Raw genomic sequence first — 19,427 nt, forward strand, 5'->3', positions numbered from 1 at the left:
GAGCTAAAAACTTGGCTCACTCAGTGCTCTCATGGGAAACAAACTCAGCGCTTAATAAAATGGTGACCTCCTCCTCCTAATGCAGCTAAGGTAAATGTCGATGTTTATTGCCTCAAGGTGACAAAATTCGGTTATTAGACCTCAGCTTGAAGAATGGTTTCAGCGAGTCGTCAGAGATATTCTCCTTGTTGTAAGAGACTTGTCTCCGCTAATAACTATTGTTGTTTCAATCTCAAAGGTTAATGATGATGTTCTTATGCTCAGAGAACCTTTGGAATATGAAGGTTAATATGTCTCACGTGAAGTGAACAAACGGCTAACAGCAAAATATGGAGCACAAGTGCACAACACAAAAGTAAGCTAAAAATTAGTAGAAAGTGAGATACAATATATAGTTTATGGAGACTTAAAAGGAAAAAATATAATGAAAACACAAACTAATAAACAAGAGATTGGGAGAGCAGAATGCAATCATTTCTGCTTCAAAACAAACACAAACACTGTCGATTAATCAATGATTGTCGCTTTACAAGAAATATTGTTGAGAAAAAAAGAAGAGAATAATAGAAGAAAAGAATGAGGATTAGCCCAAAATAAGGCTGGAGAACCAATTAACAAGGAGATAAGATGGGTCCAAAGAATCAGAAAATAACAATGGGTCGAGGAACCAAAAATAAAAAAACTAATTCCCAGACACATGTACAAAAATTAATTTCAAGCTGATGATATAGAACAGAGCTCGTCAAAAACTTGTCTGATGTTAGGCCTTTCATGTACAGGGAGGATACACCTGAGAGATGTTGCAAGCAATTGGTCCATCTCTTTGTAGGATTCTTCACCACCTGCAATGTCTCTGTCTATACAATCCATTACCCTCCCTTCTCTTTCACACAGCCTAACCCAATCTGTGAGATCAACAGCACCTGATTGCCCTGATATTATGTCACCTGCGCTTTTTCTCGTTAACAATTCCATTAGGATCACTCCAAGTGCATAGACATCAGCCTTAAAAGATGGAACTGGTTTGGATGCAGTTGCGAGTTCCGGAGCACGGTATCCGAGCGCTCCAAGGTTTAGTATCTGCTCTGCAATTCCTGCTGGTGTCATGAGCCGGTGCAGACCATAGTCGGTAAGACGAGCACTGTATTCAGGTCCTGGTAACAGAATGTTTGTCGGCTTCAGATTTCCATGCGGCAGCCCTCGGTCATGAAGGTATAGAAGACATCGTGCAACATCAACAGCAACTCTTATTCTCTGGCTGAATGATAGTGGTGAGTACCTTCGGGGTGTGGTCTCTGTAAACAGATACATTGAAGTTATACTCAACTAACAAAAAGCTCATGTCATGTCAAAACTCAAACCACTCCCATATGAACAACCGGTGCTAAAGAGATAATTCAAGAGCTCTAAACATGTCATAAATGAACATGAACAGTTTGACAAGCTAAACCTTAAGGAGACAACAAAGCAAAAAAATACCCTACATTTGGACTGACACAGCCCCTGCAACTCTACAATGCACCTAGTAACAACCATGCAACTTGTACAACTGGAAGAATTTCAAACAGACTACAGAATGAATCCTAGTCAGCCAGCTTTTTGGAGGAAGCCAGTAAATATTGACAAAGGCAGGGAAGATAGGTGACAGCAGTTTTTTTCTCAACTGCAATACAGAAATTCTACTGGAACAGGCTATAGATCTACTCACGCTCAGGTGCCCAAACAGACATTGTAAGTCAAACCCCCCAAAATACGTGCAATGGTTTATGCGCACAATTTTTGTACAGCAGCCAGTCAAATTATCTAGCAGTGAGAGACAGGGATTAATTATGCAGCTTATCATTCCAATCCAATGGTGAATAGATTTTCCAAGCTATAAAAGAGAATCTGAACCCCCTACCCCCCCCCCCCCCCCCGCCCAATTTTTCTTTTCCTTTCGAAACTGTAACTGTCAGAGAAACTGAAGAAATAAACAAAGAAAGGTAAAACTAAAAGCAAGATCGAATAAGAAATGAATTTTCTGTAGGAAATACACAAATTTAATGTGTAGGCCACAATGAGAAATGCTATCCCCAATCTGTTGCAATTAAATTTAATATTAGCCAGCAGTTACAATTTCTTCATTGGATGATTAGTCATAGGGAATTTCTAATTTATAATAGGAAAACACATGTTCATAATTAACAAGTATGGCATAATTCAGGTGATAAAAGGAGAGAATAAAAGCTAGCAATAAAAAAATTAAAAAGATGATAAAACACAGAATTGGGGGATGGGGGTGAGGTGAGATATGCAGACAGAAAATTAACTATTACCGTAGAGATGGAGGGCCAAGTTGTCCCCATGTACATAGTCAGCTAAGAGAAGCCTCTCTTGTTCCCTAGGCCCCCAATAGTATGCTCGTAAAGGGACAATGTTTGCGTGCCTCATAGAACCGATCCTTTTAACTTCTCTAGCAAATTCCTTTTTATGTTTGACCAATCCCACCCGTAACCATTTTACAGTTAACATATGACCACTGTCCAGAGTAGCCTTGTACAAAGTGCCATGGCTACTTCTGCCGAGAACTTCAGCTGGAGCTCGAGATAATTCCTCTGCAGTGAATGCTAGTGAAGAATCCAGGAAAAACAGTTCCCCAGCCAGCCGGTCAGGTGAGTAAACATCCAACATCACCGGTTTTTCACAAGACTCTATAAAACGGGGTGAGGACGACAATGGGGAACCAGGAGAAGACTTCCTTCCAGATGACATAGAAGGGTTATCCATCAAATTAGGAATTACAGATGATGAACTGGTTGCTATCATTCCCTGAGGCACGCTGTGCTCAGAAATTTCAGTAATAAACTCTGACTGTCCAGAGAGTGACCTCGAATTGGAAGTCAACAAGTGATCATTTGAAAAGCTCAACGAAGTTGTTGGGGGTGGAACGTTTGCATTGAACTTGAAGAGGGAAGGCCTTCCTAACTTGACATCTCTTCCAGTATTTCGACCACTGAACTCACTTCTTCCATGAAACCCTTTTTGTTGTGTCCGACGATAAGCAAATAAAACAAAAGCAATCATCACAGCAGCACCAACAATGGCAAGAATAATTGCTATCGTGATATTACGTTTTGAACCACGTTTATGTCTAACCACTGGAATATTATCAGACACCGAAGAATCTCCAGGGGGACTAGTTGGCAACATTAGCTTTTTATTTCCAGGGTAAAAGGACGAAGGAGGGAAGTGCTGCAAATTCTTAGGAACGTGACCAGATAGATCATTATTAGACACATTAAATGCAGTTAAGCTGGATGAGAGCCTATCAGGAATATGTCCGGTAAACTTGTTGTTAGACAAATCGAGATACTCCAAGTAAACTAGTTTGCCCAATTCATTTGGAAGCTCTCCAGAAAAGCCATTCCTTGCCAGATTCAGCAGTCTGAGCCCACCCATCTTATCTATTTCAGTAGGCAAGACACCTTCTAAGGAATTATTAGATACATCAAGATATTCCATGTGCTGAGAAGGAGACATGAGTAGTAATTCACTTGACCCTGAACCTTGAAGCTGAAGTGGCCCTGTAAATTGATTTCCAGAAAGATTTAATCTTGCAAGTGATGATGAAGTAACTAAACCACTTGGAATGGTTCCACTGAGTTCATTTAAACTTAAGTCAAAGGCAGACAACTTCGAATAGATCCCTAAACCAGGAGGCAAGGATCCTGACAGCTTGTTTGAACTGAGATTAATAACATCTGATGTAGCTTCCCAGTTCTGTATAACAGAAATGTCACCGGATAACATATTCCTGCTCAAGTCCATGATTGTACAACTTCTCAAAGATGTTGGCAAAGAGCCTGATAAACCATTGGATGAAAGATTCAAAAAACTTAGACTTGTAGAGTTGATCACAGCAATTGAGCCTGTACATAAGGAAGGATATGAAAATTAATTAACAGAGTATTGAGATCACCAATTTCTTTCTCTTAATAATCTACAATCCCCAAAATCTGAAATACTTACACAAACCACAATGCAATTATCATTTATATACCAACTAAAAAAGAGCCTCATGAAAATTTGATGGACAGCTGAAAATTTAATTGAAACGTGCAAATTGAAAATGTAGTTAGTAGAAATGTAGGTTACAGCCCCTTGTGTCTTGTGTTCATTAGAAGAAATGTAAGACCGAGATTAAAGACAGAGATTAAAATCTTTCTCTTCCCCTCTTCTCTCTCTCTCTCTCTCTTTCGCCACCACCCTCCCTTATCTCCCTGCCAATTAACCTCATTGATTCCATTCAAGCACATGCAAAATGGAATTTAAGAATATTGTACCACCCCCCCCCCCTTTCGCATTTACTTCCATGCATGCAGAAGAATCCCCTGTGTTTAGTTATGCACCTTTCCTATGTCTAATGTCACTAGCATGCAAGCGCATTACACAAATATACGATCTAAACTTCTAGCTTCCTTGCTTTTCTAAACTTCTAATGTCACTAGCAACAACCCCATGCTCTTCCCAGAACACAGTCGAAACAACATGCAGTAACCCTCTTGAAGCGCCATAGAAACAGTACAACATGAAGCAAATTAGTAAACTAGTCAAAACCTGAAAGAGACTAAAAGACATTTATTTACCTGTGAATCCATTGGCGCTGAGATCCAATTCTTCCAAGGGCACTGAGCTCTGCAGCAACTCCTCGGGCACGGACCCGAACAAGAGATTACGGGCAAGGCGCAGACTCCTCAGTCCAGACAATGAAGCAAAAGAAGGAAGCTCCCCTGTTAAAAAGTTATCACTCATATCCAAAACCTGTAAGTTGTGAAACAACCCCATCGAATCGTTCCGGAAGAAAGGGCCATTCAAGTTGTTGTAACTCAAGTTCAAGAACCGCACAGTGTTAGCCAAAGCTGAAACATTCTCCATGGAAAGTGAAAGCCCACCAAAGAACCGATTGTGACTCAAATCAAGATGCTCCAAGTTGCGCAGCGTGGGGAGAAGGTCCCCAATGTCAGCCCAGAGAAGGTTAGAGTGCAAATCAAGCACCCTCAGCTGCTGGAGGTTGTTGAGACCAGTGGGGAACCCACCTTTGAAGCTGTTGTGCGACAAATTGAGGTAGTTAAGCCCCCATAGTTCATTGATCCGAGCAGGGATGGGTCCGTAGAAGTTGTTCCGGGAGAGATCCAAATGCTGGAGCGAGGTGAGCGTTCCGAGCGACGGCGGTAGCCTCCCGGTGAAGTGGTTTCCGGCGAGGCTGAGGTTGGATAGCATTTTGAGGTCGAGGAGAGTGTGGAACTTGAGCTCGCCGCCGAGGCCGAAGCCGTCGAGGATGATTCCGGTGATGTTGCCGGTGAGTTGGTCGCAGAGGATTCCCGGCCAGGAAGGGCAGGGAGCGGCGTCGTTGAGGGAGGTAGGGTTCCATGAATCCTGAACTCGGTTAGACGGATCGGAGGTTATGCCTTTCTTGAACTCGAGGAGAGATCGGAGCTCCGGTTGGGAGGCGGAGCACCGTGGTGAGAGGAGCAACAGCAGCAACAGTAGCAGCAGCAAGTTGAGTGTGGGAGGGGGATTCTTGTTCTTCATCGGATTCGGAGAAAATGTGGATGATGCTGCAGAGACAAACAACATTAGACAGGGAAAAAAACAGAGATTAATTGTTGGTTAATCATAGGAACCAACCAAACAACCCTAGAACATTGACATTGAAGAGAGGAAGAAAGAAGAAAGGGTTAGAGAGAGAGAGAGAGAGAAGGTGAAGGTGAAGATGAAGGGTTTTTATTAATTTTAATTTTATATATTGGAAATGGGAAAATGGAGGGGTCAGGTGGAGAGTGTTGGTTGGTGGAAGAGAGTAACTACAGACTGTAAAGGACATTACAATACAATTACAATCTCTCTCTCTACCTTGTTTGTTCATTCATTCACTCTCTTCTTTCTTTCTTTCTTTCTTTCTGTACTGTGTTTGTGTTGTGTTGTTGTGTGCTGTGTTTTGTTGTTGTTGTTCTTCTATTCTACTACTACGATTGACTCAGACTCAGTGTAAGTTGTGAGAGAGAGAAAGAGAGAGAGTAACCCTACACGCACATGCATCTAACGCTTCTACGCAGCGCCGTCACCGTCAACCTCTAATAATTTGCGCTATTGAGTTGTTTCTAAAACTAGGTTTTTCGTCCTTTTTCCTATATCAAGTGCTTAAGTTTCTGCTTGTATCTCGCGATTACTTATTTATTACCCGCCCATCCCTAATCATCTTTTAAAATAACACACATAAATATCTCTTTCCAAATCCTTCAATTTTATTGTAAAAATTTACATACAATCACATTACGCCGTATAAAATCAAGCTGTTACAAAATCAATTTTATTTTAATTGGAATAAAAATAAATTTTTGATAGGGTGGAAATCAATTAGAGTGCACGTATATGAAAAAGAGATTAATTTCTATGCACCGACGGTGTAAATAAGTTTTACACCATCATTTAATCACATCCTCCATTTTGTTAGCTCACAATTAATTTTGAATTTAATAAAATCTAAAATAGAAAATGGAAGGTTGTGATCGACCGTCGGTGCATAAAAATTAATCTCTAAAAAAAACTTTAAAATGAAAAGCGTTTAATCGTGATGCATCGCCGGTGTAAAATAAGTTTTACACTGACAACTAATCATAATCATAGTATGTTTACATATGAGGAATGGTTAGATTTGTTTTAAAAATTTAAATAAGTTTTACACTGACAACTAATCATAATCATAGTATGTTTACATATGAGGAATGGTTAGATTTGTTTTAAAAATTTAAATTCAAAAAAAATATATATTTTTTGATTCGGCGGAATTCAATTGGACGTACGTGTAAACATATCTTACATCGATAGTGGATAGACATTTAATCTAAATGAAAGGGATTAATTTAGAGATGTGAGATGATGTATGTGTAAAACTTTTTACATTGTCCATGTGTAAAAAAAATTGGAAAAAAAGAATATTTGTTCATGAAAATAAAAAAGAAAAGACCGCAACAAGTAAAGGCAGCCAAAGTCGAGAAAGCGATACCAACAAAATGCAACCTATAAGAGAAATCCTGTAGAGACCAAAAATTGAGAAAATTAAACCGTGACAGATAAAAATCAATCAAAAACAACCCGAAACAAAATTGAAAAACACTTCAAGATCGAAACTTTCATGCAAGACCTTTGATGGTTTTGTCGTCATTACCTTCGTAAACAATCCCCGCTTTTTCCCCAAGCAGCCACGCTTTCTTTGCTCTTGCCATAACCCCTTCACAAGGTAAATTCTCTTAGTTGCGTTGAATAAGGGTACGAGTTTTTACAGACTCAGTTCCTTCTCCAACACTCTATGAGAGCCGATACAGACCTCCTTTGCGGTATAAATAGTAGATTTCTTAGGCCTGGCCCTCTTTCTTTTCACCTTTAGACTTGATAATAATAAATATTAATTAATTAAAAATAAATATTACAGGTGATCAATACATTGTTATTCGTTGGATACAGTTGTTGCATTTCCATTTTAACCTGGATTCAATCTTAAGTTTTGATTGATTTATTTTGATAACTAATATAAGTGTGGAAATTGATTACAATAAAATGTAAATTAATAAAAAATAAATATTACTGGTGATCATCGCATTTTTATTCACTGGATAGAGCAATTGCATAACCTGCATTTAATATTAAATTTTGATTTAAATAAGTTTTTGATCCATGTAAATGACAGCTAATGAGTGTTACAATTGATTGTAATAAATATAAATTAATAAAAAAATAAATATTATCGGTGATCAGCACATTTGTATTCGCAAGATACAACCGGTACATTTTCACTTTTTTTTGGTACATCGGAAAATAGGTAGATTATCACTTTAACCTGTGATTCATTATTAAATTTCGAGTTAAAACAAATTTTTGGTCCATGTAAAATGAGTAAGCTTTAATTTTAGTCTCTTATCATAAAAAAGTTGCATAATAATTCTAAGGTTAGAGAAATAATATGGCTTAAGTCCCCATCTAGGTCGGAGCGCTAGTAACTTTGCCATGAAGCTGACATGATAAACATGTGTATTTTACAATAAAATTTATTTATGCGAATATAATCAATAATTTAAAATACATTATTTAAAAATATGAACCTCACTGATATATAATACTTAAAGGGGAATGCTAACTTACTCCCACTAGATTTTGTGAAGGAGTAAGTTAGCACTTAACACCTTTTATTTTTTTTTGACAAAAAACCCAGATTTTCTCCTTTTAATAGTAATTTAAGTTAGGGGTATTTATGTAATCTTAATTTTGTTTATTTTTAAATTTATCATTTTTCTCTTTCTTCATTTACTATCTACTTTAACTTTACCTTTCTCTTCGTTCATTCTCCTTTTCCTGCTAATTTCTCTGTTACTTCCACACACCCAAAATTGAAGCCATTAAATCGGGGGAATTGAGTTTGGTGCCCCACCCCTTAGGCTTTGCACCCCACTTTATTAAATATGGAATTTAAAGTTCCGTATCAATACGGAAAATAAAATTCCGTATCTGTTTTAGTATATAATGAGTGGTTGAAAATGTGACACGCATGCTTAAATACAGTACGGAATTTTAAGTTCCGTATTCAATAGGGAGAATACGGAATTTTAAATTCCGTATTTGATAAAGTGGGGTGCCAAGCCCCATAGGTGGGGTGTCAAACCCAACTCCCTTAAATCGGTACTGAGGTTTTCATGGACTGAATCAAAGTTTCTCGTTGCTTCCTGTGGTCGAAGCCTAGAGGGATTTGCTCTGCCAAGTTCTTTTTTTTTAATCTACAGATCAGATTGATTTCACCCACTTCCTCTACCCTCACTCCAAACACTTCTCCCTCATTTGTGGAATAATATCTTGTTGAATATGTAATTGAACGAAACAGATCTCATAAATTTAATCTTGGCAGGCACCATCACTTAAATCGAAAATGAGATCTTGTATGAATATGCAATGGTACAATGGATCCAGGTGCTTTAACGAAATTGATTTGGGTGAACTTATTGGGTGAGTCATCATCACAATTGTTGAATTTTAGCCCAAAAGATTAAGTCATACTAATAAAAGGGAAGAGTTGATGGTGTTAATTGAATTCCCTTTCTTCACAGCAACCATGACTGAAAATGTGTCGCTGAAGCTTGGAGAAAGGAGAGAGAAAAGATGGAAAATGGAAAAGGAGAGAGAAAAAGGATGCAGGTTTTCAAAATTCAAACCAAAAGATAATTAATGATGATGTAATTTACTTAAGTACCCACCGTAACATTGTTTTTAAAGAGAATAAACTGGGGGCTTTTTTGTCCAAAACAAAAGGTGTTAAGTGCTAACTTAGTCCTTCACAAAATCTGGTGGGAGTAAGTTAGCATTCCCCATACTTAAATTAACTAAACCTACTCTAAATATTTAAATTAACCAAACATAATTTTATCCCTAAAATAATCAAATTAGTTCCCCTCATCCCTTCCAGTCCCACTTTGAGGAACATTATCCCTCTCCTCTACATTTTCCACAAATATTTATCTTTTCCGTTTTATCATCACCTACCCACATCTTATTTCACTCTAAATCATTTCACTACATTGTTTTCTAATTAATCTTGTTCAACCACACTTTCAAAGTCATCACCATCAGCCACCATGGGTTGGCACAACTAGCTTTAGGTTCCGGATTTAGCTATCAACTCCCACAGGCCGAGTGTTCGAATGCCCCTAGGGTCAGTAAAATCTCAGTTGGTGGGCAACCCTCCTCGGGGAGATCCCCCGGCGCTCCTTTTAAGAGTGAGCCTCTGCCAGCCTCCCCAGCATGCCATTGGCGCCCTGCCCGATAGTATGGAGGCGCTTTCTCTTCGTTCTACCATTATTTGTAACCAAAAAAAGGTCATCACCATCACCATCTTTCACTTGAAACCACCCTCATTTCACCAGAACCATTATTCCACACCAAACTCATCATTCCAACAACATCAACAGAAACTCACCATTTGAATCCAAATCCACGACCCAAGATCCAAGCAAAATGACTCTCCACTAATATCCCCTTGGAACCTTAATTATACCTCATCTCCTATGAAGCCCCTCAACCCCCATCACTAACACATACACATCACTCCAACGATCGTCATTCCCCAACGCTTCAACACCACCGCATAACCTAGACAAACATTCAATCAATCACTAAATCTCAGTCTCGCAACCTACTCTTATTGATTGACCATCCATTGTTCCTCCATCAACTTCATGTGCTTGGTTTGGTGTTGGTGCAAATGTAAACATGATTTCACATAGCTCAATGTAACACCCCGATTTCCAGGTGTCACTTTAGTAACTCAAAAATAAACTTTACGCGGAAAACATGTATTGTTTTTTTTCGTTTGATTCTTTTTCTCTTTTTAATAAAGCGATAGAAAGTAAAGACATAGCCCAGCAAACTAAACTAACCGATGTACATCATATAAACATGTACAGCCTCAGTTGCACTCCAACGTCACGCGCGCTCGCAGTGACTCCCAAGTAGTGTGCCCGTAGGCAAATATGTACAGATCCAGAAACGTGAGTGATAAAGTTATAAATACAATCCTCCAGGAGAAAGTCAGCCTCAAAATGGCCTAAGCAAAGACCCCTATGGTCCGACTGACTCACTGTGATCCCTCAGTAAGAGAACCACACAAAAAGCCATGCGTCGGGAACCTACCCTGTCCCAAAAGCAAAACGAATCAGAGCTCTACACAAAATATGACGCCTGCCTAAACCTACCCTCCCAGTACCGCTCAAAGCTCCTCCTCCTCCTCCTCGTCGCTCGGCGAGTAGTTGTCAACGTCGGTGTCGGAGTCAGAGTCCACCGTGATCATCTCAGTATCCAAATCCATGACCTCCTTCCTAACTATCCTGCGAACAACCCTAGTCGAGCCCATCTCAACATCTACCTCCTCAGAAAGGACATCCTCCTCCACCACACGAACTAGGAGTTCCACACGGTAGCCGCGTGATGGAGTAAACGAAAAACGGCGAGAGGCAGATGGAACAACAGGCTCCCTCTTCGGCTCCACGAGCCTCGAGGACGACGCAACGTCGGTAAGATCGACAGCAGTAGCAGGAAGTGGCGCGACAGGTGCGTCAACATCAGCCTCGATCTCGGATGGGTCCTCCTCGTCCGATGAAGATGAAGGTGATGAAGGTGGTCCTCGGCCAGTGCCCGGTCCACAGCGAACTGAAGGCGGCAAGTTGAAGCTCAGCTCCATGCGTCGTAGAACTCCCCTCGTCAGACGTCCACGCTCGTCAGTACGGTCCTCCATGACCCTTCCCCGGTACGTCGCCCGATGATCCACAGGATCGATCACCCAAGCGGTGGGGGCATGTCGGTCAACCAGCTTAAACCTGATCCCCCCCGAGGGAGAGACCATCGAAAACCAATCCGCCATCGACATCTGGCAGCAGGCCGACCGCCCAAACACAAACATGAAACCAAAGCCAAGACGCTAGGGTCAACTCACGGAATAGAGTAATTATACAGACAACATGTGATTGGGGGTATAGATATATATGTTTAGGTATATATATATAAATATATTCCTAGCATGTTATCGGCTCTAACAGTAGTTCGATAATTCAAAACAGCATACGATTCCAGTCAGGGTGAATGTATGCGTGAAATGCAATTCAATATGATCCGGATAGTTGTTTGGGATGGGCACCAACGAGTCTGCCCTACACCGGCCTAGTGTCGACAACTCTGCTCGCGTGTCGCTTACAACCCATGCATAGTCAGATCAGTCCCAACCACCCTAGGTCGTACCACTCTGCCCGCTATGCCGAAGATACACCCAAGTGTTCTCCGATGAAGGTCGTCCCAACCTTCGTGAAGCCGTCCCAACTTCACCGAGGCCCAATCTTTCGACTGTACCAACCTCGAATGTATGCATGATGCAATATGGTTAGCCAAACATCGAATCGTCCTCACAACGCAAGTGTTTAGCTTAAACCTCAATTCCAAAACTCTAGAGTTTAATGTCGACCCTACGACATAAACTCCAACAACAAGAGTATCAAAGTACTCGGTGACTCCCTCACGTCACCGTGGCTCACCCCCGTGGTGTCCAACGATTCTCAAGAACTCACGACAATTTCGACTTTTCCCCGTCTTTCGCAAATCATTTTCCCGTTAGATTCCCTATGGTTTATTCGTTAATGAAAACGTTTCGAATTGAATTAGTCAAGTTATGAGTTTAATTCTTGAAGACTAAGTTCTCTAAGGTCTCTAGTTTCCAAAATTCTATTCATTCTAAGTTTGCCAAAATCCCACCAAGTGTAATCCCGGGGAAAGTCTAAGTATACAAACGATAGCTAAGTCTCAAACCTCGTGTTTGGACTCGCCTAGGGTTGTTCATCCAACCTGAAAGATCAAAAGGAATCAATTCAGTGATTCTTCGCTCCGAAATCGCGTCAAGGCGCACAATTTAATACAACATCAATATCATAAGTTATGAAAACAACATAACAATAATTCATCATCATAACCAATATCAAAGTAATACACAAGTCGAATTTATCGACGTCTATCATGCAATCTTAGCTAATAGGTAAGTTGCCCTAACCTCGAGTTGCTCCAGCCTCGTGGTATAGGTTTTCCTCACAGTAAAGCTCCGTAGTACCCAAAGTTCCTTCAACTGAACCTTGGAGAAAACAAAGCAGAAATCAACACAAAATCGATTAGATCGATCACAACACAGCTAATTAACGATAGACAAAGCGTATGAAGCTTTAGAGTACAACAATCGAGCACGAGAGGACGAGTTATCGAAAAAACGAAATCCCCCCCCCCCTCAAACATGCTCTCGGCCATATGGGAGAAAAGGGTTCCGACGCTTTTTCTTCGATCTAATTAAATTCCTAGGTAGTTTTAGGGTAAAACTAAGGTAAAGAAACTGTCGGAAAAATTTTAGAACGACTGGGTCGAAATGCGACTAGTTAGGGGCATTTTGGTCCAAAATTAAAGCTCAAAAACTCAAAGTTAAAACTTCGGAAAAAAAATTTGATGGGAACATTCACAACGGCATTTGTAGCAACTAATCCTAAAGGCACTAAGTCGGATTGTGGCTTTTCGACAATAAAGTTTCAATATGTGCGCAAAAGGGTTTTTATACAGTTTTTCAGATCATCGGCGACTCGATCGAAATCGGCGCACAACGGCGAGTGTTCTAGGTTGTTGGGTAAGTATAGAAGGTAGTTCAAAAGAAAAATTGGGAAAATCGAACAGTTTTACGAAAAGCTCGAAACTTTGAGCTCAAAAAGAGATAAAGAAACGCGGTAAAAAGAATGATCAAAGGTAAGAATCAAGTAAGTTACCTCCGTGCCGTGAAATAGAGACAAACAGCTCGAAGATCGGTCAAGAAACGACGAAGTTCTTCTTCCCTCTCCTCTCCTCCAAGCTCGCGGCCTCTATGTGGTGAATGGGTAAGTTTTGTGATTTTTTTACTATTTATAGGAGAGTGAAATCGCGGGAAAATGAATATTTCGCGATTCCGATTTTTGCAGCACGTTCATCGGTGAATTCTAAGCGAGATTCTGGCGACAGAATTCCAGAACTCAAAACAGGTTTCTTGAATTTGAGAAAAACGATCCAAAAGCGGTGTAAGTTAAATTGCCCCGAAAAACTACTTTTTGCTGTGAAAGTCAGATGACAAAACTTCGTTCTGAAGAAAGATTGGAAACGTCGAAAGAAATCTGGCAACACGGATGGAAACTTCGTTAAAAGCTCCGAATAGAAAAAGTCTTCAATCAACGTTTGAATTTAGAGTTTTTAAAGAAAAGAATTTAGCGTCGTCGGACTTCCGAGAAGTGAATCCTATCGTGCGTACAGTCCAGAGTTCCGAAATGAAGCACTGGTCGAAGGAAAAATAAATAGAACTTCTTATTTTTCCAAGGATTCGGAATTTCGCTTAAACAATGCTTTAAGAGCGGAATTAGCCTATTCTGGACACTCTCGCCATAGGCGGGTGTGCAGACGACTCGCACTAACTCCTAAAACGACTATGGTACTATCCTCAAGCAATTCCTGAACTTTCTTCTTCATTAAACTTTCTCAAACTATAAACTCCTGTCACGCTTACACCGGTCCTACGCGTGAGTCGGAAATTAAACATTAAATCCAGTTCTGCAAATCCGGGTCTTACACTCAATGTATCAATGGAGAAACAAGAATTTGCCACATTGAATGTACAGGGATCATAGAAGCCGGATTGTGTCACTTCAAGTTCAATAAAAATCCAACCACACACTTCCTCACCATAACCAACCAAAAGCTCCTACCACAACTAGCCAACAACTTAGCCAAAATACACCATTAAACTCCCTGAACCATCAAACACCTAGAAAATGCAACCTCATTGTTGCGAACAGACGTAACAGGTTATGGCCCCCACTACTTGAAAAATGTTGATCACTGAAGGTTAGCCATCGCTAATCACTTCAAATCATTGATAATGTTAGTTTCATGATGACATACCAACAACTAAAATTCTGAGTATTAGGCTCATCATAAATCATTATTGTTGGTTATTTGAAAAGTAGTCGATAATTTTTCAACGGTTTTAGCTACTAGTAAATTACAGATAGTTAAAATCGCCAGTACTTTTCTATGGTTTAGGTCGTCGATAAGTTTAGTATACTTGATTGAACAAAGGTGATATTTTTTTGTTGAAGATGATATGTTAATTTGCCAAAATGGTCTAGATGTATGAAAATAGGGATAACACTTCCCAAAATGTGATCAAAATACATTGGCAGTGATCACAAACCTTTACAACCAATTAATATACCAAAAAAGCTTCATGCTCCAGTTGACTTTCATTTATGGCCTACTTGCTCTGATAGACATTACACTACAAAATCCGGCAATGTGTTCCTTTCCAACCAATGAGCGCTTCATATGGCATCTTCGTCTTCCTCCTCTATTATGTATGTTGAGTTTTGGAAGGGCATGTTGAAGGTGAAAGAAATACCCCCTTTGAAGAATTTGGCTTCGCATTTGTGCTGGGATGTGGTGTCGGTGTGACATAACCTTTGTTTCGTGGCTTGCATATGGATAAATTGTGCTCGCTTTGTGTTTTAGAGGATGAATTGGTTGCACATGCTTTCTTATACTGCCATCATGTCCAAGCATTTTGGTTCAACACTCCTTACTATTTGCGGAATGAAGGCCCTGATATGTCTGTGCTTGGTTTTTTGTCGTAGATCTTCACTAGTAGGAACGAGATTGTTTTTGGGTCAATATTTGAAAGCTCCTATATGTCCTTTGGGAGTGCATGAACAAGGTGGTGTTTGAAGGGAAATTGTTGGTATCTTGTGGTTGTTGGCTTGTTTCAATGCTGGCAGCAAATATGTTTTCTAGTTGCTTCACAGGTGAGGAAGAGAATATGAGAATTGGTGCACCAATGGATGCGAGATGGGTTCCCCTTTCTTCTAGTCTTATAAAGGTTAATTCTGGTGCAGCTTATATAGATTCTGGTGAAGCAGGTATGGGTTTTTTGGCATGCAATGGTGAGGATCTTCTATTAGCTGTGGGATGTGGTCCTTTGTTGCAGGCTTCATCCTCTCTCATGGGGGAGACTATTTGCTTTTGTTGGATGATTGGGTTAGCTTTTGATCTCAGGTTCAGGAGGGTGGTATTTGAGACGGATTGTCGGCTCTTAGTTAACGCTTGGCTAAAGTCCATTTCAGATGTGACTTTCGGTTTTGAGTGATTATCGTGTCTTTGTTTCTCGCTTTGATTTTATCTCTTTATCTTTTACTAAACACACAAAAAATAGGGTCACTAATTTTGTTTCAAAGTTGATCTGTTTTTTTTTTAGAATTTGATAGTCGGCAACATTTGTTTTTGTTTTAAAAAAAATGGATATTTTCTTTTCGAGTGGTATTATTTGGGTTGAGAATGCTTCCTCAAGTTTGGTTATTTTTCTTGAAGCTAATGTATATGGTGTAACTATTTTTTTTCCTGATATATCGGAAAAATAAATTGCATGCTCCATAGATTGATTTTAAACCTCTCTCGCTTAACTCATATGTCTCTTAACTCTTAACACTTGAGCTATCATTCGGGACGTAACTACTCATTTTAGCGTTTAATATGTATGAATGAACTTAAAGAAAAAAAATCACAATTGTTATTTTATACTGAGTTGATTAATAAGCCTTGATACAAATAATAAGATCATTGTATGAAAAAATTATATCATTTTTTGTTTTGTTTACAAATAACTTTGTCAAACTTTAAAGTTTAAACTATTATGCTAAGAAGTCCTCATATGATAGCTCAAGTGGTAGGAGCTGATGGATATATGAGTTGGATAGGGGAGGTACAAAGATCGGATTCTGACGGGTGCAATTTATCTTTTCGATTTATCAAAGAAAAACTATTATGTTAAAAAAGAAAAAGCCTACTACCGAGGATGTTTGTTTTCACCTTGTCACTATGCAAAGTTGTTGGATTGAGTCCATACTCCAATGTCTATTCACCTCCAACCCCATGGATACGCAAACACTCTAAAAATCGTATTAGATGTAAATAATATTAAAAATGTAAAGTTGATAAGTTGTATCTATGAATTATACTATCCAAAGTCAAACCACATAAATAGTTAGATAGTTAGACTCTTGAAACATTTAGTCAAAATTTGATCTTTAATAAGTGTGTATGAAAAAAGAATTGTTTTGAAATATATGCACACAATGTGATCTTTAAGCTCGAGAAAATTAGTCTCATAAATTTCGGGTGTGGTAAACCCGCCAATTAGGAAAAGATATTATGAATTACTTGAGTTCAAAAAGAATTAAAATAAACAAAATCAACTGCTACGGTGGTGCTTTGTTTTTTTTTCTATAGAAAAGGCCAAATGGGAGGCTAATGAGATGATTATATTATTGATAAACATGGGCAGATTTGACGGGAGAAAAAGAAAGAAAAAAAAACAAACGGCGTTAAGAATTAGATATAGGGATAGATGGTCGACAGCGAGCGAAAGAAATAAAAGGGGATGTCTGGTCTGGGAGAGTGGAGATGGAGTGAAAGGGTCAAGGGTGCAAATAGAATTAGAACTATGCACCCCACTACAACTCAACTCCTAAATCCTATTTTCTATTTTCATTATCATTTGGGGTTTCTTTCTTTCTTATTTTTTTCTTTTGACATATTTTTGGGTTTCTTACTTTGACTATTTTCTTGCTTTGAATCCTCAATCATCCCAATCCTCTCCATCCAGCTTCTCTCCATCCAAATCTGAGCCATTGATTTGGAAATTTAAAGGCTTGGATCAATTTAAGAAGAGAGAAAAAAAATGAATTGTATTTAAAGGCTTGAATCAATTTAAGAAGAGAGAGAAAACATGAACTAATCCTCACCTTTAAAATTCAAAATCAATGGCTCAAATTTTGGATGGAGAGAAGCTAGATGGAGAGGATCCAAATCCTCCCAAAAGCTCATTACTAGTTTACTCTTTCCATCCTATCCATTAATGGCACTTTCTCATTGATTAGCAGCTATTTTTGTTCATGATATTTCTAATATTTCAGTTATTTTGTATGGTTTTGCTTCATAATATCTGAAAATATCGAGTATAAAATCGCCCTTTAGAAGATAAGATATAGATATGCAGGGTATAATTTGATCTCATAAAAATCTTAATTTAATTTATTGCTCTCTATTTCTGTTCCAGTTGATCTTTGATGATATGTCAGATTTGATATTTAAAGAAAAAAAGTATTGTTATTAGTTATTACCAATGTCCACACTCATGTAATGATTATGTAAAGTTGTACAAAATATTCTGCCATTTGTATAGGTATATTTTCTTTACCATTGACTCTGAAAGGAGGTGGGTGGAACCGTGGAAGGGGATGAGAGGTGGGGCCGGTGGAAGTGGATTGGAAAATGTTTTAGTCAGCATGAAGGATCACATGGTTCATCTTCATTTGGATCAGGTTAAGAAAATTTACAACTTCATCCAAAATGATTACACAACTTCACATCTTGAAGTTGGCTGACCTGGACGACTAAGTGCAAAACTTCAATTAATATCATAAAATGTTATGAATAAATTATGAGTAAAACTAACGATGAATTCCATGAACTTCTCTTGTCTGTCACACTTTGTCTTAGTTGATTGTTTGAAGATGGAATTTTCATTTCGGATCAAATCACAAAGGTTTAGTTTTCACCTCGTCTATTATTTAAGTTTTTTTCACCTCAAACTAACTACAAAGACTTGGTTGCACCTCGTCTAAGTTGATTATTTGAAGAAAATTCATCTCAAACCGAATTACACACACTTGTTTTCATCTCGTCTAACAGTGGCAGATGCAAGGGGACATGGCTATGCCATGGTCACCCCAATATATTGGTTTTCTTTGCTAATACAACGTAAAATTTTATGTGGAACTATGCTAAGTATTATAAGAATATTATATTTGTGAAAAATATTTTCAAAATATATGAAGTTGGAAATATGCGTTTTATTAATGATTATAATTATTAATATTCAAACACATATCAATGTGTTGACAGTAGCTTAGTGGGTGTGTAACTGCCACGCGACCTCTGATCACAGGCCGCGAGTTTCCAGGCTGCGACTGGCAGATGAGCCAGCATGACTTTTCAGATATATTTTGAACATTAATAATATATAATTGTGTTTTACCAGTTGTTTCTCCAAGTGATGTTTCTCTTCACCAAGAGATATCAATATCTCTATATAAAGAGATATTTAGGCAGAAAATTAGAGCAGAACATATGCACGAAATTGGACTTCATTTTGGCCAATTTATCTTCCATTTACTTTTTCCTAAATCATCCTTAACTTCACTAATGCATGAGTGAAGTGTGAGAATCATATTTCTGTAAACTATTATCAAAGATACGCTTGGTGTGTTAGTGCAAACCATATCAAGGAATTCAAAGTATCCTGAAGGAAATTCGTCGGTTTTCTCAATTGCATCCAATATACAATAATTGGTGGGGACGAATTGAACCTAAAGGTTAGTGCTTATGCACGCTTTGAATCTTCAAGTTCTTCCGTCATCAAGATCTTCATCAATCCAAGAGAGAGTTGCAGCATCTTCCCCAACAGAGATTATTTTCCAACAATATTTGTCAAATTGTCAATGTCATCAACTTCTAACCTTTTATTCTACTCTTATTTGCAGTCACGACTCACATGAACTCACTTTCACTTAACCATTTACAATATCTTTTATATTATTTTAATTTTTTGATAAGTATAAGTGACTTTTTATAGAAAAAGCTTCTTTAAGAGTTTTTATCTCTTTCACTTTCATATTTACCTTTGACACATATCAGAGCACACTTATATTTGCCTTTTATATCATGCTAAGGGTGCTAATTTTTTGTTTGGAGAG

At 38.6% G+C, this 19,427-nt stretch overlaps 1 protein-coding gene across 2 annotated transcripts; it reads right to left on the reverse strand.

Annotated features, from left to right (window-relative positions):
• Nucleotides 1-474: 474 nt before the first annotated feature.
• LOC130710948 (probable inactive receptor kinase At5g10020) lies at nucleotides 475-6,017 on the reverse strand. 2 transcript variants are annotated; one of them, XM_057560359.1, is made up of 4 exons: nucleotides 5,893-6,017; nucleotides 4,626-5,597; nucleotides 2,316-3,908; nucleotides 475-1,295 (listed from the first exon to the last, which is right to left on the reverse strand). In XM_057560359.1, exons 1-4 carry the CDS (start codon nucleotides 5,903-5,905, stop codon nucleotides 715-717), a joined length of 3,159 nt encoding a protein of 1,052 aa, XP_057416342.1. In that variant the 5' UTR covers nucleotides 5,906-6,017; the 3' UTR covers nucleotides 475-714. The 2 variants fall into 2 exon arrangements, with proteins under 2 accessions (XP_057416342.1, XP_057416332.1); XM_057560349.1 differs by lacking the exon at nucleotides 5,893-6,017 and having other exon boundaries at nucleotides 4,626-5,848.
• Nucleotides 6,018-19,427: the final 13,410 nt, after the last annotated feature.

The sequence above is a fragment of the Lotus japonicus genome, chromosome 1, assembly GCF_012489685.1.
Source record: "Lotus japonicus ecotype B-129 chromosome 1, LjGifu_v1.2".
Taxonomy (NCBI): domain Eukaryota; kingdom Viridiplantae; phylum Streptophyta; class Magnoliopsida; order Fabales; family Fabaceae; genus Lotus; species Lotus japonicus.